The following is a 21,838-nucleotide window of genomic DNA, read 5'->3' on the forward strand; positions in this document are numbered from 1 at the left end:
TAAAGAGATTTGGCTTATGATCTGGCTTATTAGTCAGTCTCCAAGCTTTCAGAATTTAAAGAACTCTAAGATCCAGAAGACCATGTTTGGATTTATCACAGAAACACACACCCATACACACCCTATGCCCTGGTATTCAATTTAAAATTCTTCTTAGGGAAGGCTCTACTTTTAAGGCACATGTAGAACTACAATAAACAAAAAAATTACATGTATGCTTTTTTTTTTTTAAGATTTTATTTATTTGACACAGAGAGAGAGAGAGCACAAGTAGGGGGAGAGGCAGAGGGAGAGGGAGAAGCAGGCTCCCTGTTGAGCAGGGAGCCCGACGCGGGGCTCAATCCCAGGACCCTGGATCATGACCTGAGCTGAAGGCAGATGCTTAACCAACTGAGTCACCCAGGCGCCCCTGTATGCTTCTTTCTAATACCAACTTTTTCTTTTTGGCTGTATCTTAATCATAGAACAAATTAAGAGTGAAATCTGTCAGGGCAATTTTTTAAGTTCACAATTTTATCAAGTTCCCGTGTGTACACCAGGGTACACACAAACACATACACTTGGCAGCAGCGGTTAACATACATGGAGCAGTCCTTCTGGGAAATTAAGTAGCTTAAGAAATGCTGTAAAACCTAAGACTGAAGGATTCAGACACCTATTAAAAGCCTGATCCATCCATCTGCTATTCTTAGGGCCTGGAGTTTGGGCGTAGAGACTAAAAAAAAAAGAAATGAGCAGGAGAGGCAGGGCATGGCTGCATCCTGGTGGAGACTTTGGTCTCCTATGGATCTTAAGAAAAGGAAGATACAATATGGATAGCTATCAGCTGGGCAAAGTAATTTTATAAGATTCCTCTTCTTAATGTTAAAAAACCCTTTAAGGAGTGGGGGGCACGTTGTTAGTTTGACTAAATATCATCAAAAAACCAAAAAAGCCCCCATCATATATTTACCCCTTTAAAAGTTCTCCTCCCAACCATTAGTGTCTGAGATTAAACAGCACCTGTGATGTTTTGAGTTTTGAGTGAAAATCTGAAGGAAATATTAATATTAAAAATAGTCACTTCCCCTTAAAAATGCTTGTTTGGTTGAAAACTTTATGAACCTTAGGGACACTGTTATGTATCAATTATCCTTTTCTCTCTCAAACCAAAGAGAATTTCTTTCTCTTTTTTTTTTTTTTTAAGAGAATTAATTTCAAGGTACATTTCTTGCCCACAGAGTTCACTAAATTCTCTTATCAGAATGAGTCTGCAGAGGTGCTTGGGTGGCTCATTCGGTTAAGGGTCTGCCTTCGGCTCAGGTCACGATCCCAGGGTCCTGGGATTGAGCCCTGTGTTGTGTCAGGCTCCCTGCTCAGTGGGGAGTCTGCTTCTCCCTCTGCCCCTCCTCCCACACTCGTTCTCTCTCTCTCTCTCAAATAATGAGTGAAAAAAAAAATTTTTTTTAAAAGAATGAGTCTGCAGTATGTTTCTACATTCTCCATAATCTGAGATTTCCAGAAGTGCTGCCCTATTCCCACCCTTACAAGTGCCCACACCCCGCTGAGTGCACATCCACTACCCAGGTGGCAAGGCAGAGCTGCCAGCCCTCCTGCCCCTGCTGCTCCCCCCCCGCCCCCTCTTCCACACAGCTGCCAGCAGCTTCTGTGTCCGTGCCTCCCTCAGAAACCTGATCAGACAACTGAGAAACTTCTGACGGAGACTGGAGGATGACAGAACGCTGGAGATCAATGGAGAGCTGTAGGGGATTGTCAGGGTGGATGGCCAATCTCCATCAGAGGAATGAAGTCTCGGCAATAAAGCCAATTATCTTTTTTGCCTTGCTCTGCTCTGTGGGAGTTAGAGACAGTCATTTATTTAGCTCTACTTTGTCAATATCTCATTTACCCAATCTACTTTCTTGTGCTGATTTCTCAAGATAAAGTGACAAATGAAATGCTTTGTATTATAGGTCTTTAAAGGTTTCTCAAATATCCTTTGGCTATTGTATTTTGTTAAATAATCAGATTAAGTATGGTTAATTCATAGCCACTAGGATTTGTGGATCTGTTTTCCACGAGTTCTAGATGTCCAGGACATTCCAATTTCAGGGTTCTGGACCAGATCTCTGAGTACACAAAATATGCTGCCCTGGCTTATACACCCATGACTTCTGCCTAACTTAAACTCCCAGAACCAAGAAATGTCTACAAGGTTTGAGTAATCAGAAGAGCCATGGTTCGGATATTTCAATGAAGGGCAGTGATAAGACAACTGCAAAGGCTCTGAAGTAAGACAAGGTTGGGCTTGAGTATCACTTACTAGCTATGGAACCTTTGTTAATCTGGGCTTTGGTTTCTACACCTGTAAAATATGACCTAATTCACAGAGTTTCTGTGATGTTTAAGTGAGGTTTAATTTATGGGGGTTTTCTGTGAGGAAAAATGTGTATGAGATTTGTGGCGCACTTATTGGCCATGTTCGATTTGCTCTCTTGTACCACCCCCCATCTATATTAATCACGTCTGCAAAACCCTCGAACTTCCTAAAATACCACATCATCATTTCCCTTACCAACTCAAAACCTACTCTAGCACCTATCAACCAAACACCTAAGTTCAAACTTTTTTTCTTTTTTTAAAGATTTTATTATTTATTTTTGCGAGAGAGCTGGGGGGGGAGGGAGGGAGGGAGAGGGGCACACAAGCGGCGGGGAGGGGCAGAGGGAGAAGCAGACCCCCCCCCCCACTGAGCAGGGAGCCCGATGCGGGGCTCGATCCCAGGACCCCGGGATCATGACCTGAGCCGAAGGCAGACGCTTAACGACTGAGCCACCCAGGTGCCCGATTCAAACTTTCCTTTTTCCATACTTAAAGCTCTTTACAGTGTGGGCCACATTCACCTATACATATTTATTTCCAGGACTCTCTAAGAACCCTCTTCTCCAGGCTGAGAGGGCTCCTGCCTCTTACCTCAGGCTGTGCCCAGAATGCTGTCCCTGCTCCCTTCTAAACTTTTCAATCTTTTGGGGGCCTCTCGGTGGCTCAGTAGGTTAAGCATCTGCCTTCAGCTCAGGTCATGAACCCAGGGTCCTGGGATGGAGCCCCATGTCAGGCTCCCTGCTCAGCAGGGGAGTCTGCTTCTCCCTCTGCCCCCACCCCGCTCTTGTGCTCTCTCACTCTCTCTCTCAAATAAATAAATAAAATATTTAAGAAAAAAATAAATGTTGCTGGAGTGGAGGGGGGTGGGATGGGGTGGCTGAGTGATGGGCACTGGGGAGGGTATGTGTTGTGGTGAGCGCTGTGTATTGTGTAAGACTGAGGAATCACAGACCTGTACCCCTGAAACAAGTAATACATTACATGTTAATAATAAAAAATTATCTTTTTCTAAATAAATAAATTAAATAGATGTTAAAAAAAATAAATAAAATCTTGAATCTTTCAATCTTTCAAGGACCCAACTTAGGTCCCACCCCCCACGTCCCCACCTCACTCCACAATAAGACATTTTTCCCACATTCACTGCTCTTCTTTTGACTTCTGAGGGTTTTTACAATCTACAGTTTCTAAAATTTTTTTATTTATTTAAGAGAGACAAAGAGAGCATGAGTAGAGAGAGGGAGAAGCAGACTCCCTGCTGAGCAGGGAGCCCAACGTTGGGGCTCGATCCCAGGACCCTGGGATCATGGGCAAAAGCCCAACCGACTGAGCCACCCAGGCGCCCCTACAATCTACATTTTGACATTTAATCACACTGTCTTAACTCGTTCTTGATTTCACATCTGTTTGTCTACTCAGTGATTACATAAGTAACTCAAGGAAAATAAATCACATTTTCTTTTTCTTCTGTAGCCTCTGAAATGAGCATAACAAAACGCTAGGCATGTGCTAAGTATCTAACACATGCTGGCTCTGTTGAACAATTCTCTATGCAGATTTCTTTATTTTTGGATTCAGTCCAGTTCCTATTAAGTCATCTGCACAATTATTAATTTATTTCTTTTCCATGTACCACATTTAAATGACTAACATTTCACGTAATCACCTATTTTTAACTTAAGGGCAGGAAAATACCATTCTCACATATATGCTTCCTATAACTATTTATTAATTCATCATGCCATTTTTCCTGTGGGGCGGCCAGGAACACAGCACTGCTCTACAGACAGAAACACTAAGGACAAAAATGTAAGAGCTTATTAAGTATCTTGGTATGTCAGAAATATAAGCTAGTAACTCATGCATTTCCAACTTTTAGCTCAGTGAGTCTGCCAAGCCCTCTACTTTGAAATCCTAGGACCTTGTCAGGGTGGAAATCCCTTGGAAGATAAGATTGCAGTAAGTGTGAATGACAGTCTCAACTTAATGTCAAAATAGGAGAAATGTAGTTGTCTCTATTAAGACTTTGTTAAGAAACTTCCCCATCTTTACACTGTTGGCATTGCCCAATACATACGCTGAGCTGACCCTTTATCAAACCTCAAAGATGTCCACCTCACATGTGTATTACAGACAGTGGGAGTGTGGATAGACTTCTGTACTCATAACCAGTTCCAAAATATGCAGTTATAATGGGGCAGGCTTGATTACTAGGGACGAGACACTGAGCAGCCTCTTTCAAACATGCAGGGATCAGGTGATTTATGATTCAGGCAATTGGAAGCACCTCCCTGTATCTTTTATTCATCTCTGAAATATTCTGAATAAAACATTAAGATTCCTTGGCATCGTTTGAGTGTCAATTTGTTATTCGATATAATTCTGGTACATATTGTAACTTTATTAAACTGAACTTGAATAAGAGGATGCCACATGACAGAATGCCTTTTAAAAAGATTCTCGAACCATTCCGTTACAGCATCATGACTTAGTAATACTGGCCTTTACGTAGCTTCAAGTGAGGCCTTTCATTAGTCCTATGAAGTCAACGGGATAAGTAATGCGGTGAGGTTCACCTTCTCAGCACCTGCTCTTGGTTAAATGTCCTCAGATCCTCCTTTTTATTCTTCTACCTCATTAGAAGTGAAGGCCCACCTGCTTCACCATATCCTCCACTGCCCTGGAGCTGATGACTGAAGCAATGTAACAGTCCTGGGCTGACCCACCCCACCTCTGGATGGATGCGAGCCACACATGAGAACGGCAGCCACGAGTGGACTGCTGACTGGTTTTGTTTGGTTTCCAAACAAAAAACCCTTCAGTGTCACATTCATTCAGAGAAAAGGAGCCTGGTTATCACTCACCATTCTTAAACACTTCTTCCAGTCTATAAAATCGTGCAGTATAGTACTGTCTTTTACTAAATGCTCAGCATCTAGACTTTCCTGACAGCACTTTTACCAAGAAACAGGACAGACAGAACCTCCTGCGGTGGGGTGCCTGGGTGGCTCAGTCGTTAAGCGTCTGCCTTCGGCTCAGGTCCTGATCCCAGGGTCCTGGGATTGAGCCCCACATCGGGCTCCCCGCTCAGTGGGAAGCCTGCTTCTCCCTCTCCCGCTCCCCCTGCTTGTGCTCTCTCTCTGTGTCAAATAAATAAGTAAAATCTTAAAAAAAAAAAAAAAAAAAAGAACCTCCTGTGGTGGTGAAGCCAGCTCTGTCTGCAGGTTAAAAAGATGCTCATCAACACAATCAGCCAGAAGAGTCTCCGGTTTCCTGAGAGAGTCACACGGTCCCCTGAACCCTCCCCTGGCCCCGCATACTCATCCCCTACCGATCCCCTGGTACGGACACCACTTCCAGGAAGTCCTTCCACACCTGTCCTGTGCCTCTCACTGCAGGAGACTCTACCGCACTGTTTTTACTGCTTATTGACTTCTGTGTACTTCCTGTTATAGATTTCAAAGTCCTTGAGGACAGGTGCCATATCTTCTCTTGGGCTGCTTACAAGTTTTCTTTGTCTTTGATGTTCTCTATAGCTTAAGACTGGATTTGTTTGTATTTACACTTACTCGGGAGTCAGTGTGCTTATTTCATCTGAAAACTCGCAGTCATTCCTTCTTCAAATACTGTTTTCCCTTGCCTTGTCTGTCCTCACCTTCTGAATACGCTATAAAATTTTCTCGTTCTAGCCTCCATGTCACAAATTCTAATTCTCTCCAGCAGTATTTAATCTGCTCTGCTCTTCAACCTACCCCTTGGGATTCAATCCTAATGGCCCTTTTTTCACTTTTAGAAGTTCTTTTTACAGTCCTTTTACAAATCTAAATAATCACTTATCACATCATCCCATCTCTTTATTAAAGGTCCAATTCCTTCTTTTTTATGACCATAACCATTTTAAACACAGTAACTTAATAGTTATTTCAAATTGTTCTGGGAGTGCTAATTGTCCAGCTTGGATCTGCTTACTCTCTCTCATCTTGATTTCCTCATACATGGTTTGTAATCTCTGAACATGAGCCCATCTTGTTGGGGTTGTTTGTTTTATGGGCTCTGTGTGTCTCTTAGAAACAGGTTCAGTGGCAGTCACTAAAGGCTTAAAATGGAGAAGAGGAAAAGCAGCAATGTGTGTCTTATAAGCTGGTGGTTAAAAGAAAGTGTCCAATGTGCTTCCTTCTGCCAGAGTCCTAGAGGTTTCAATGCTTCTGAATTTTACATGTATTTCTTGTTCAGGGATTCCCAAGTCACTTGGGTAGAATAAATCTGGACCTCCAACCCACTCACAGAATGGGCCCGGGGCTTTGATTTCTCACGGGTGACTTTATTTTCTCCCAACCAAGTTTCCAACTTGTTTCTTCGTTACCTCACTGCTTATGGCTGGAGTTTTCTAATCCCCTTTCATGGAAGAATAGCTCTTTGAAGCTCCAGGCTTCATGTAAGGGGCTCAGTTCCAGGTCCAAAGCCTTATATGCATATGAGACTACATCTTTCATCCTGAGTAGACCTTAGAAACTCAGCACCCAATTCCTAGGATCTGTGTCCAGACTGAAATCCCAGAAGGCCATGGTTATATTAGCCCAAACTTACTGTTCTGGCTTTGATTTTGATTTGTTGCTGGCACAAAAGGATTTCCACTTTTCTTCATGCACAGATATTAGAACAACTGGGCTGGATGGGGATGGCACTATTCTACCCATCATGTCTATAGTTTTAGAGAGGAGGCACGCCATTTGCAGCAGCACAACATGGTGCTGGAATCCTCCCCCCTCACCTTGACCATGACTGTAAACACAGCACCTAGCACACGGTATTTTCTGATAGGAAGTAAATTTCCAAGGCATGACTCTCCTTCTCTTCCCCGAAAGCCATGTGCAGACTCCCTGCCTCATTTTTGGCCAAACAAGTCAGCCGGACCACCTGACATGCCACCATCAGAGATTTCTAGTTTATATCAAGCAGACTGTTAAACATATGAAAATACCACAAGAAGTAATAATTATATGATCTTATCATAACAATGTAAGCATTTCTTTTTTTTTTTTAAAGATTTTATTTATTTATCTGAGACAGAGAGAATGAGAGAGACAGAGAGCACATGAGAGGGGGGAGGGTCAGAGGGAGAAGCAGGCTCCCCGCGGAGCAGGGAGCCTGATGCGGGACTTGATCCCGGGACTCCAGGATCATGACCTGAGCCGAAGGCAGTCGCTTAACCAACTGAGCCACCCAGGCGCCCTATGTAAGCATTTCTTTACCAGAATTTATTTTCTGTTGGAAACAGGTTCAGTGGCAGTCGCTAAATGCTTAAGCGTTGTGATGAGGTGGAGAAGAGAAAAAAATTAATCATTGTGGACCACGGACAATGCTGAGGGATCTTGGTAGGTATACCAAGGCCAGGGCTCTGGGAAGCCCAAAGACATTATGAAGACATAGGGACCTGGTGGCAGAGGGAAGGAGGAGAGGGTCTAGTGAGGTGGTCTGGGAGGGGCTACAAAGGACATCTGACTTTCTGTGGGTTTGTGCCTGCGGCGGTCATCACCAGGCTCACTAGGCTGACACCCAAGTTCAGCCTACAGCCTTGGAGATACAGTGCACAACCTTGGGCACAGCTTAATTATCAGGCCTGTCACTTGCTGAGAAAAGAAACAATTTAAAGTCCAGGAAAGGAGCTCAAGGTCAAGAAGAGTCATTCAACTAAAGCCATGTGATGATGTACAGGACTCCAAAATAAAATGCAAGTAGGTTGATAAGCTTTTTTACAAAGCACGGCATAGATGTCCAAATAGTTTGTACATAGTGAACAAATTTAAGAAAACATCAAAATTAGCCATGTGTCTAATATTTATAAAATGCAAGGGCACTGAAGCCTGAGAGACCTATAATAAGCTTTTTACTCTCCTTTAGGTAAAGAAAATGAACACAGAGCCAAAGGCATCATGTCTAAACACATTACTCTTCCCTTTTATTTAAAAAAAACTATCTGCCATTTCTCTTTAGAAGAAACAGACAGACCAATCATCACAGTTTTAGCCATAAACACACATTCCTAAATCCAGTTCCGTAGGGAACAGTCAGCTAACGTCACTGAGCACTTTCTAGGTGCACAGAGCAAGGTGCTGGGAATATGAAAGAAAGAAAGTCTCCCTTCTCTGCTCCAGAGGCCTACAGCCCTAGTGGTAGAAAAATGTCTGAAACAGAACAAAGGTGTGCTGCAATGTGCTAAGGAGCCTGTGGGTATAAAGTTCTACCTGGGGGCAATTCCAGCCAAGGAGTTTATATTTTACTCTCTTAAAAGAATAGGAAACTATTAGAGCAAAAGAGTAAATGATCATATTCAGGGGTTAGCAAGAGCCCTCTGTGGCACTGTACGAGATGACTAGAAGGGGAAAAACTGGACGCAAGAATTCTAGTTGGGAAGGTTAAATAAGACTATATTGTAGTCACTGTGAGGAGGAGAATCAGTAAGATTTCAGATTAGAGTTGGCAATACCCAGAGATCAGTATTTCTTTTCAAATACTTAAAAAAAAAATCAAAATCCACAATAAGAAATCCATTTTAACATCATAACCCCATGTACATGCTTATACATGTGTACACATATACACAGATTTTATGAAACAGTAAGACAGTGCTGTAGGCCCAAGGCACTGTCATTCTCATTATCCAGCATACGAAAATGAAAGCGACAAGAGGTGTGCTCAGATAGCTGATCTGTCCTATCCTACATGGATGCTTCCTTTGCAATACTATTGATTTTAAGGTTGTTGTTGACTTGAGGCACCTTCATGCTGTCTGCATTACTTAAGTAATGATTTATCATTTGATGTGACTTGCTGTTCTTTTGTAGTCTCCCTGGTTGATTACACTGCATGGCATAATTAGGTATTCATGAGCGTATATCAGAGCCAAGCTTTTAGCAAAGCTCCTTATCTGTGCAACTGATTTCTGCACGGTATTTCTGGAGTCAATCTGTTGCTACTCTTAAAATTAAATGAAAGAGGCTGCAATATCCAACTGTTAAACTTTGTTTTATAGAGTATTCTGTAAAATGCCTGAAGCCCTGGACCACAGTTTTTCAAAGAAGCATTACAATGTGATGTTGATTTTGGTCTTGATGACCCTACCCTGCAGTCAGCCCCTTGGCCTGCTCTTTGTGATTTCACAGGCAAGGAGAAGTAGACACTTTTAGCCCAGAATGAATGTGTATATGGGTTCTGTTCCACTATCTCCAACAGGAATTACAAAGCACTTTCACATATATTAACAGCTAACATTTATTGGGCATTAGGAATGTGCCAGGCACTGTGCTAAACACTTGCTATGCATTATCTCAGAGTCTTCAAACCAGACCTGTAAGTACTGTTCATTTTACAGAAGCTGAAACTGATGCTTGGAAGAGTTAAGAAACCTGCCCGAGTCCACAAAGCCACTAAGGGGTGAGCCATGATTCAAATTCAGGTTTGTCTGTCTTTAGAAGCCAAACTCTTTTTTTTTTTTTTTTTAAGATTTTATTTATTTATTTGAGAGTGAATGAGATAGAGAGAGAGAGCATGAGAGAGGGGAGGGTCAGAGGGAGAAGCAGACTCCCTGCTGAGCAAGGAGCCCGATGCGGGACTCGATCCTGGGACTCCAGGATCATGACCTGAGCCGAAGGCAGTCGCTTAACCAAATGAGCCACCCAGGCGCCCTAGAAGCCAAACTCTTAACCAGTGGATTATATTTCATCTGTTCCTCTAAATACATTTTTTTGAGGCTTGGTGATATCAATTGATTTACCTGACTATCAGCAAATGAGTGGGAACACTAAGACTTGAACCCAAGCCATCAATGCTAAATCAGTGCTCCTTCCCCACTACCCCATAATTTAATACCCCTAACATCGCCCTGGGCAGCAGTATTCACGGGCAGACAAGCACACAGGAGGAAAAAAAGAGAGAAAAAGCTACTTGAGGGTCATAGGTACAGCCTGAAGCTGGCTCTCTCACACTCTCTCTCCCACTTGAACATTTAAAGTCAAAAGGAAAACAGAGAAAGAATGCATAGTTAGATATGGCAGGGAGAAAAAAGTGGAACTAAATATTACTTTAGCCTAATAAAAGGCAGCTGTATAATCTACACGCCAAGAGACAGAGAAACAGTTGAAAAGACAGGAAAGAGGTAGTATATGGATTAAACAAGAACATGTGTTTAAATATTTAAAGACCATCACAATCTTGTTATGGAAAAGCCAATAATAAAAATGGAAATAAAGTTAATATATCTTTCCTTTAATGAGACCAGAATAAGGAAACTGCATAAAAATAAATTCTTAGGGGTGCTTGGGTGGCTCAGTCATTAAGCGTCTGCCTTTGGCTCAGGTCATGATCCCAGGGTCCTGGGATCGAGCCCCGCATCGAGCCCCGCATTGGGCTCCCTGCTCGGCGGGAAGCCTGCTTCTCCCTCTCCCACTCCCCCTGCTTGTGTTCCCTCTCTTGCTGTTTCGTTCTCTGTCAAATAAATAAATAAAATCTCAAAATAAATAAATAAATAAATAAATAAATAAATAAATAAATAAATACTTAGTATTGGAAGCTCTAGAATGCAATCCCTCAATGAGAGAAGAAATTCCATGAACTTGTCCACCATGGTTATAAAAGCGCACATTTACGTAAGACAGATTTTAAAATCCGCTCACGTGCACAGGTCTAGAAAATAGATCAATAACTTAAATCAATTGCTTTTAAACAGTTAATAAAAATCCTTCGCTAAAAATGATTATGAGTATCAAAGCCCAATGAAGTCTTGCAATGAACACTAAAAATTATTAACGTCCAAAAAATAGGTTTTTGAAAGCAAATTAAGTAAAGCAATTTATCCCAATCTATTCTTCCTCAACAAGTTATTATTTCAGCTCTAACTGTGGTCATGTATTTTTGTTCTTGGATCTTTGCTTCCTTTTATGGCAACATACTCAAGAATTTAAATAATTACTAGACTTTACAGAGCAGTAAATTCAATAGAATGTCTAAAAAAAAAAACACCCTAATTTATTTTTCAACAAATATGTGTAAATGGCAGTTGAAGGTAAGGTTATTTTTATTTAAACACTGTCACAGACCAGAGTCCCAATCTGAGAGGCAGTTTAAATGGAACACTACTTTAAAAGCAAAATTCATTATGATAAATGTGCCAAGTGAAATTAGAAATCTACTAATGCTAATTGGATACATTCTGAATGTATTAAATTTCCAAAGATATTTTTATGAACCCTTTGCAATTTCCTATTAACACCCATGCATGGCTGCACTTTGGATGTGCCCACAATTTGACACAATATAGGTTATTACGCTTAATAAATTTCAATCTCAGGGTGATTGCATAGTCTAAAGAAATGAGAAAAGCCTACAGTGTGAAAACACTGCTTCTGAAAGGAAGGGAAAATGATATATGAAAAATCTTTAAGAGTACTAATAGAGGAAACATGGATTTGTTTTTTTCAAATATAACAATTATAGAGCTCAATGGTCACCATTAAAACCTAATATACAAAAAATTGGAAACTGTCAGCCTATGGAAAATATAAAAAAAAGTCATAAATGATTTTACAAAAAAGTTCAAGGAGGGTTATAAATCAATTAATGATATTTCCATAGAGGTAAGTGAGCAAGTCTAGGGCATTTGGGCAACAACCCCCCCAACCCCCAAGCTGGTAAGATCAATGGTACTGAATACAACCTGCCCCAGCTCACACTCGATCTCCTGGCACCTCTGTCAGAAGCTGAACACAGGGCTTCATAGGGTCCAACAAGCAAGAACACCAATGTTCTTTTTTTTCTTTTCAAGAAGATTTTATTTATTTGAGAGCGAGAGAAAGAAAGAGAGAGTACAAGCAGGGGTGGGGTAGAGGGGCAGAGGGAGAGGGACGAGAAGGAAGCAGACTCCCCGCTGAGTGTGGAGCCCAAAGCAGGGCAGGGCTCAAATCCCATGACCCTGAGATCATGACCTGAGCTGAAACCAAGAGTCGGACGCTTAACTGACTGAGCCACCCAGGCGCCCCATAACGCCAATATTCTTACAAATCAAACGGACAGCAGAACAAAAAGAAAAACCCCACAGGTTTTGCATATATGGATATAAACACACAGACTGCTGATAGAAAAGGAAAAGAAGGCCTCTACTTCCCTGCCTTAATGCCACCGATGGCTACAAAATGTATGCGAGTCTCTAACATCACTGAGACTTCCACGGTTTACGACAACCTACATAGTATCACACAATGAGGACACTGTTCTTACTCTAATGTCACTGCCGTAGGGACCTCTGATATGATAAACAAGGATACAGTGTTCATTACGACTATGAAAATAAAATGTTATGACATTCTTTACAAGAGAAGAAAGCAACTTCATAGCTTCATTCCTGGAATATCCTGGTGAAGAGTGGTGTCCGACCACAAAGCAGGGTGGGGTTAGGAATGTTTGGGTATAAATGTATACACTGGACTGGCCTTCCCAGCTTCCAAGCACCCCTTCCCCATCTCTTCTCCCTCCCCATTCAGGGGGTTTTTGAGGACATCTGCTTCACTACTGAGCTCTTCTTCCCATTTCACACAAATACCTTCAGCCTGTTTAGCCTGTGTCTGATGCATGTTTAGTCTTCACAGAGGAGATACTGAGGGCCAAAGATAACATACAGTGCCTTCTGCTCCACCTCTCGCAAAATACTTGTTGGGTAAGGAGGTAGGTAACAAAGCCAAATTCCAATTTTCTTAATGCAGTGAGGACTTTCCCTGTTGCACAAGTCACAATATGTTTCCAATGCACAACATCTATTTTTGCACATCTGCCCAATAGCAGCTCAATTAAAAACAGGCCCATCAGACTGACACAGTTTCCTTAACTGCTCAGTTCCTGTCACGCTGCAGATAGCGGAAAAGCACTTAACGGCAGCCACGAGGCAATTTTCCAGTAAGACTTGTTAATCTTTATACAGTCATCCTCGTGCAGCCATCAAAGCGAACTTAATGACAAATCAGTTAAAATAAATTACTCTTAGGAACTTGTAAGGATCGGATAAAAAGCAAACCACATGGGACATCTCTTTGGTCCTCCCCGTGACGGCATATAATTGTCACCATCTGTGCTGTTTGTTCTATCTTGCCCAGCCTATGTGCCCTCCAGATCCACTCTCTGCCCTTCTCTGTCCTGTGCCGGCCCCAGGAGGCTGACCTCTGTGGACCGCGGGACTGTATCTGCATCAGTTTTGACCTTGCTCTCTGGCTTCCAGCTGGGCTCAGCCAATGGGAAGGACAGAAGAGCTCCTCCGTGCTCGGGTCGCCAGGTGGCCCGGCCCCTCCTCCAGCCCCAGCTCTCCACGGCACCAGTGCCACTGCACCCCCCCTTATCCTTCAGGCCCAGGTGTGTTCATAGGTTCCAGCTGTCGCTAGCCTCCCCCCCCCCCCCGGGTACTTCACCAGCCCTTGCCCGCATCGCTAGAAACAATCCCGGAATTACACACTCTTCGGTCTAAACACCTGCTGCTGGTCAAGACCCTGGCTGACATCTTGTCAGCAGCCAGGGGCTCCAAGCTGGGATCACTTACATGGACTGTGTGGACCAGATCGGCCACCAGACACTGCTTCAGCTTCTCGTCGCTGCTGGTCCCATGAAGCACCAGATCAGGCATGTACGTGGGGCAATAACCTGCCAGAAGTGAGCGGCCAAAGTTTCTTACATTTGGGTTGCTGATGCTCTGAGACCTAAAACAATATCAGTCCATTAGAATACACAATTAAAGATGTACTCCCTTCTTGCATTACAACTGGAACAAAAACCCTAGGAACACAGGTAAGAAAAATCGCTTCAGGGTGGTCCATTTCACCAGTCCTCCAGGAAGTGGATCATCGAAGTGGGAAAAGGAAGGGGGTTGGAAGAGAAAAAAAGACCTTTTTTTTTTTGGATGGAAGGGTAGAAAAAGCAGTATTCTGATGGCCAGTTATGAGTTTGTTCTTGAACCTCATATCAAATGTCTACCAGGTGGTCTGCGTCAAGAGAGTGAAGAAAGAGAAAGTCTACTGGGGGGGGGGGGGAGGAATCTTGCCAAAAACCCGGCTTTAGGAACTCGACACATCTGCACAGGGTGGTGCCCACGACAGTGCAGAAGAACAGAAGAAACCTCTAATTACCGCTTTCAGTCATCACAGACCAAATAATCCACCTGATAGAGTGTTAAGGAAGAGGTGTTGTTTCCCAACCACTTCCTGCTGCTCTGACCTGCAGGACAGAAGCCACATGGTGAGGGTAATCCACCACCTCCCATGCAAGGCATCTGCTGCCAGCCATCTAACTTCCACTCCAAGGACAGAAAATTAAAATCCCTGCTCCCCACCACCACCGCCTCCACGGTATCCTTTAGCTTCCCAAAATGTCACAAGAGTTGCAAAGACAACAAATTGCCTCCTCACTCAGAGAGCTCAGATGCACTAGGGCCACTGATCAGCCCGGGAGAAAGCGCGGCTTGAAGCTGTGTGCATCGGGTTGGTAACACTGCTCATACTCAGAGGAAGAAAAGGAACTGTGTGTGGAACGGCTGCCAGTACCTCATGTGCCCACGCGGGTGACGGCGGGAAAACAGTATTCAAACCCGGTTCCCTCGGCTTCCCAACCTGCCAGTGTTACCTTGGCAGAGGCAGCTCCACCTCCAAGGACCCTTCAGTCCGGTCACCGCTGTGCTCCAGATTGAGCGAGGCTGAAGCACACGCTTCCTCGTCACTGTCTCCAAGAGCGCTATCTGAGCTTTCGTTTCTGGGAATGTCTCCTTCCATCCTGAAGTTGGCCTTCCTGTTGGCATCCCCACAGGGGACATCTGCAGTGCCCGAGAAGCCAGAGTCCTGCTGTGCACACCTGCTTGGAAAAGGCTGTAGCAAAGGGCCTTCTGCATCCTTCAAAGGCAAACGTCTTGTTTGCTCCGGCATCCTCATTCCAGGTCCTGCCTCACTGTTGTCAGGTGCCAGTGAGTCAGCAGACAGGTCGGGCTGCCCAGCAGCATCTGCTACCACCTCGGTTTTCATGCCTCTGTCCTCAGCAAAATCCCTCTCAAATGCACCTTCATCCCTCTCACAAGATGGACTCTGAGGACAGTGGACATTCTTCTGGAAACCGGGTGTGAAGGAGCACCTAGAAACCTGCGGGTCCTGAGGCATGTCAGCGGCCGTCCCGGACTCAGCCGAGGGATGGCAGGCTAACTCTGGATATTGTCTACAGGCCGTTAGCCGCTTCTCCATTTTTTTTGTGCGGCTTTCAAAGTCAGACTCTGGAGATACAGAACTTCCAATTTGGAAAGTGACCTTCTCTAAGGGGGGTTTCTCCCAGAAATGTCTGTCAGGGCAAGGCCAGGCTGCTGACCGGTCTGCGAGTTTTGTAGGCATCTCCCCTTTCAAGTCCTCACTGACCGTCTGCTGGCTGATCTTCACTCCAGCCCCCAGCCCCTCACAGCTGGAGAGTCTTGAAGAGCCATCTCGTGGTGCCTCGTTTTCACTTTCTTCCTCCCCACAAAATGTGCCCTGAGGTTTCCAAGAGTTGTCCAAGGCTGGCTCTTGGAATCCCATGCTGCAGGCCTGAGAACTCTGCTCTGGCCTTTTGTGTCCTTCTTTGTCAGGTTTGGAACACAGGTCTCTAATGTCAGTGCCCTCTGGGGACACACCCAGCCCCTCAGGCCTGGGGCTCCTTCCCTCGGCCATAGTAGGTGGCAGGATAGGGGGAAGGAGAGCAGGCTCACTTCTCACCGTGACCACCACATACTCAGACTCCTCTACCTCTCCCCTCTCCAAGGCTGTGGTGATGTTGCTCCCATTTAACACTTGGTCACCTTCACCGTGACTCCCACTCCAGGTCAGCTGGTTCTCTTGCAGCTCAGAGCAACGGAGAAAGTAGGTCAGGACGTAAAGTATGCGTTGGACCAAATCCTTCTGCTTCCCCACCACGACGGTGCGAGTCAGCCTCACTGGAGAGCCAATGGCTCCGTAAAGATCACCTAGAGAGCAAAAGAGACACAAAGACAAAGTCGTCTGGGGCAAGACATGTCATGGATATGTCAGCTTTTATGAGAGAAGGACAGACGACTTACACTCTCAAATTAGAGCTGCTTCTTCACACACCTAACTGAGGCAAAAAGGTAATTCCTAGTAATGCCCATGTTTTAGTTTTGCCTCTCTAATGGGAAGTGTGCCTGGGAAGGCTGAGGCCCACCACTCTCGGGGCACAGGTGCACCTGGTGTACACAGCCCTCCCTGTGCTTGTCAGGTCTTCCCAGGCTGCTCACTGGGCTGGCCAGCTCCCACTAAAGCCAGCAGCCTCAATATGGGGCCAAATCAAATACTGTATCTTAGAAATTAGAATGATGAGACTTTTTTCCCCCCCTAGAAGAATCCCAGGACAATAGGCCTTGGGGCAAAATCCAAGTTCAGGGATCTCTGAACAAAAGTGCAGTGAATCAATTCAAAATACTTAATGACATGGCCTGCTCAGAATTCCCTCAATACACACACACACACACACACACACACACCAACTAGAATCAATCTGATTAACAAGAAGAAATCACTTAGTCATGAAAAATGAATCTATTTCCTATTACTTCACATGAAAATTCTACTGGATGAAAGTATGTCCCATAAGTTATATCCTGACAGGCTGATTAAAAACTACCTAATGAACCACAAAAATTTAGTTTAAAGGTGGAAGAAGGCCAAGTAAGGGCAAATGTGTCAATGAGCCCAGCAGCGTAAGCTTTTCACGGAAAGTATTTAAGTGCCTATTGAAATTATTGCATTTTATAATCTGCTTATTACATTTGGTTAAGCTGTACATTTGATACTTTGATAATAACACTGACAATTATAACAAAAAGCCACCATTTACTGACTGTGTAGGCACAATGCTACGTGTTTGTGTCTCTGTATAACCAACCCTGAGTTAGAAACCATTATGGGAATAATCAGAAGGCTGGAATAAATCAAAACTTGAAAAGATACCAAATAAAGGAGAGGAGGTACACGGGTACAGTTATAAACAAGAACTCGGGAAGTTAGAACTCATCTGAGGAATGCATCTGGAGAGGAGGGAATGCATTTTTATAAGGGCATATACTAGACAAAACTAATTAAATCGATAGATTAAGACAGGAAAACGTGATGGGAACCATCAGGAAGTACTCCCTAGTGTAAGGCTACTGCTCCTGATGATATACAAAGGGCACAACACAGCTGACTTTAAAGGATCCTCGCTATAAAAAAAGACTACAGACTAACAGAGCTTTATCTTTGAGGCTTTTACAACCAACAAGTCAAGAATCCAAAAGAATAGCTCAGGACTATCATCTGATGCTAGGACGAGTACTTCTGTTTGAGAAAACTTTCCTGACTGCTTATTGCTGCAAGGTGTCATAGTCATCTTGGGACTCCATGGGGCATGCTTGTTCAATCAGTCTCAATGCTAATAAAGAAGATCACCACTACGTATCTGAAACCTGGTACAAAAAAACCACAGAGGAAAGAAAGGCCACTCAGAATGACAATATTATTTTTCAGCAATGCAATTAACATCTGCTTTGTACATTTTAATACTCATAAATGGAAAAAAGAAAACAAGGAATGCTATTTAAAATATAATTTATAATAATTTAAACTATATAAAGTAATGACAGCAATGTGTGTGGAAACCGTGCCTTTATTTTAGGGTCAACCTTCATAAAATAATGCATCATTAAAATAATAGACCTATAATACTAAAGATTTACAGGATCCTGAACTGGAAGACAATTATTTGAGTCCCTGGGCTGACAAAGCTACTAATTTTAAAGTAAATTCCTTGGTTTTCATGAGTATAATTTTACAAAATGAAGAAGTTGCACAACAGCGAGAACAGACAACACTACTGAACTTAGAAATGGTTAAGATGGCAAATGTTATCATCTGGGCTTTTTTTAAAACCGCAATTTAAAATATAAATTTAAGGGATGCCTGGATGGCTCAGTTGGTTAAGCATCTGCCTTCGGCTCAGGTCATGATCCTCGAGTCCTGGGATCTGGGATCAAGTCCCTGCATTGGGCTCCTTGCTCTGTGGGGAGCCTGCTTCTCCCTCTGCCTGCCCTGTGCATTCTCTCTCTCTTTCACAAATAAATAAAATCTTTAAGAAATAACTTTTAAAAAGAGAGAAGATGAGAGGAAGATGGAGGGGAAAAAAGGGGTAAAAAGAGTATCTGCAGGTGAAAGAGAGAGGCTGAAGGCAGAGTGTGCAGGGAAGTAGGAAGGGTGCTAGGTGTGGGGAGAGGAGATTCCTGAAGGGAAGTAGACAAAAGGGCACCAGCAGGAAGGAGTGAGAAGGAGCGAGAAGGAGTGAAGAGCAGGCGGAGGAAGAGACAGGGAAGAAGAGACATAGCCAGCCCAGAGAAGAGAGAGAGGAGTCCAGAAGGAGGAGGGCAAGATAGAGAAAAGCGTTAGAAGAAGAAAGAGATGAGGTGGGCGGTGGAGAGGTACTAACAGCAGAGAACCTGAGAGAAGCAAAAAGAGGTGGACGAGGTAAGCAAAGCAGTGAGGGGGACACCTACAGAGGGGGATGGAGAGGGGGATGAGAAAAAGTATCGAGGGGACGGTGAAAAGATAGAAACTAAAAAGCTGAGAAACTGAGAATTTAGGAGCACTGTGAAGAGCGGGTGGTAAACGGAGAGGGTGGGAGAGGTGGGGAATATGGAGGCAGAAGAGAGACAGAGGGAGAAACTGAGACAAAATTTTTGAAGGGCCACTTACTCCTAGATGACCTTCTAATAAATGTGTATATGCTATGAAGTTCCCAGTGTTTCCCCAATCCCACACATGGTAATTTATTGTATCTTTATTATTATTTGGTTCAAATTATCTTCTAATTTCTCTTGTGAAATCTTCTTTGGCTTTTGGGTTTTATTTAAATGGGTTGTTTAATTTCTGAGCAGGTAGGAATTTTCTCCCTATCATTTTTTTTTTTTTTTTTATCGATTTGTAGTCTAATTCCCCTGCATTCTGAAAAATACAATTTAAACTTTAGGAGAAAAGAAAATGAAGATATTTCAGACATTTTTACTGTATTAATTTAAACCTACGATCCCAAATGTTTTATGAGGAGAAAAGCTGCTTTTCATTTCCACAAATTCTTGAGGTCATTAGTGTCATAAAAGAGACCCACATGGAACTCCTTCAATCAGTGGTGAAAGAAAGTGGCTTTCAAACTACGCCTACCCATCCCGAGAGAGAAATGCATTTATACTGCAGCCTCACTCACCCCCTGAAAAAAACATTTTATGAAACAGTGTATGTGTCACTGATAGTTTCTACTATACTGACTCTTTTTTTTTTTTTTAAAGATTTTATTTATTTATTTGACAGAGACAGAGATAGCGAGAGCAGGAACACAAGCAGGGGGGGTGGGAGAGGGAGAAGCAGGCTTCCCGCCGAGCAGGGAGCCCGATGTGGGACTCGATCTCAGGACCCTGGGATCATGACCTGAGCCGAAGGCAGACGCTTAATGACTGAGCCACCCAGGCGCTCTATACTGACCCTTCTAAATGCTTTTTGGACCCACTAAATTGCTTCCACAACCCACCAATGGCTAGTGATCCGTTTAGAGAGCCCATGTGTCGAGTGAGGCAGAGGTGAGGAGTAAGCCAGGGAGCGTGTGGAAGGGCTCAAGGGCTAGCTGCTTCCAGCTTCTCTCCTCCCTTCCCGGGAGTGCCAGGGAGCCAGGCAGACGTGGGCACAGCACTGGTACCAGTCCTGGCAAGCGCTCAGGTAAGCCTTTGAAATAATTCAAGATAAAGCCCTTTCTGTTACTTAGGAACCTGGATTAAAATTACATCCACATCGTCGTATATTCCCAGGAATTCGTATTTACTGCGACTTGGTAAATATTTAATGAAAATAATAATAATTGGAAGTGGCTCCCCCGTCAAATTACTGAAGCCGCTTGATTTTCTGTAATAATGGAAACTCAACCGTCATTTACATTTGGCTTTACGAAGCTATCACATGAGTCTGTGCTAGGGTCTCAGCCCCTCTCACACTGCTCTGTCAACAGCCAGACCCCAGCTGGATTGTCTGGGGGCGGGGAGGATTGGAGACTTTCAATAATACGTGACCTACTGGGATGCCTGGGTGGCTCAGGTGGTTAAGCGTTCTACTCTTGATTTCAGCTCGTGGGGCTTGGAGCTCAGTGGGGAGTCTGCCTGGGATTCTCTCTCTCCCTCTGCCCCTCCCTCTCCATTCATGAGTGAGTGTGCTCATGCTCTGTTTAATAAATAAATAAATAAAATCTTTAAAAAAAATAATACATGATCTACTACATGACTGTGAGCCCATGGGAAGGGACTTGGCCTTGTTATACTTAACACCGGGAATTAATGGCTCTCAATTAGTTAAATTTCAAATGAGAAGCATGTCTAATTATAAATACATTTATCTAATTAAGGGCAAACTGCTTAATTAGCATTGTTTTTAAATGGGCGACCAGGCAGCATGAAACACCATGTTTCCTTAATATCAAGCCCCCTTCCCTTTGCCACTTAATGATACTACATTTTTTAAAGACTGTTGTTCCATAACAAGAACAATGCTCCGTTTCTTCCCGAAACTATAACCCAGAGTGAGGCATGCTCTGAGTTCTTTTCTGAGCTCAGTACTGACTGGTTGTGTTAAATCTGTTCCTAACATCCATAAATTCTTTAATCAATTCATCTAACATGTACCCATTATCCCCCTATCTGTGAGACATGTTTTCTCTTTCTTACATATAGGACACAAGGGCAAGACATCTTTATTATCTATAATATGAGGACAATAGTAATAGGTCTGGAATGAGAATCTAATTAGTTAATACACGTAAAAAGCACTAAAAACAATGCCTTGCTCACTGTGTCAGCTTTCATTATTGTTATTATAACACGCTGTTTTCTGAGATTAGAGTGCGCCTCCCTAGTCTGTACTTCTGAAAGTGTCCTTTTAACATTTCTGCAAGTATGCTTTCCTTGAAAATCCCCTCCATCCCCTCACTCTGTCTCCTGGTGCCCCTCTAATGTCAGTATTTTCACCAGCAGCGTAAATGACAAAAGTACTCTATGCAGAACTAATTCCCACAGCAACCATGAATTACTATCATCCCATTTTACAGATGAAGAAACTGAGGCACAGAGAGGTTAAGGCACTTGCCCATGGAGACTGGATTTGATCTATGCAGTCGGGCTCTGGCTCCCATGCTCTTCCCCCTTCATACCATACTGTCTCTCTCTTGCATCCTTCTACATACTCCTATCAAAGGAGTAAGCAGGATGTTTCGTGATCGTCTGAATACAAATCTGCCACCTCCGTATCCCTGGCATCTAGCACAGGATCTGGATCAGAGTGAGTAGCAAGTATAACTTTGTCACTCTGTTTGATGAGGGAAAGGTCCCAGAGTAAACCTGTTCTGCACATGAACC

At 43.4% G+C, this 21,838-nt stretch overlaps 1 protein-coding gene across 3 annotated transcripts in view; it reads right to left on the minus strand.

Annotated features, from left to right (window-relative positions):
• The window catches only part of FNIP2 (folliculin interacting protein 2), a 134,721-nt gene that overhangs the window by 10,466 nt on the left and 102,417 nt on the right, over positions 1 to 21,838 (minus strand). For all 3 annotated transcript variants that reach the window (XM_021699017.2, XM_021699016.2, XM_044912860.1), the window contains 2 exons: positions 15,016 to 16,369; positions 13,940 to 14,096 (listed from right to left, as the gene is read on the minus strand). In XM_021699017.2, the coding sequence (XP_021554692.1) occupies positions 13,940 to 14,096; positions 15,016 to 16,369 (1,511 nt within the window). The remainder of the gene's footprint in view (positions 1 to 13,939; positions 14,097 to 15,015; positions 16,370 to 21,838) is intronic.

Source organism: Neomonachus schauinslandi, chromosome 2, assembly GCF_002201575.2.
Source record: "Neomonachus schauinslandi chromosome 2, ASM220157v2, whole genome shotgun sequence".
NCBI lineage: Eukaryota > Metazoa > Chordata > Mammalia > Carnivora > Phocidae > Neomonachus > Neomonachus schauinslandi.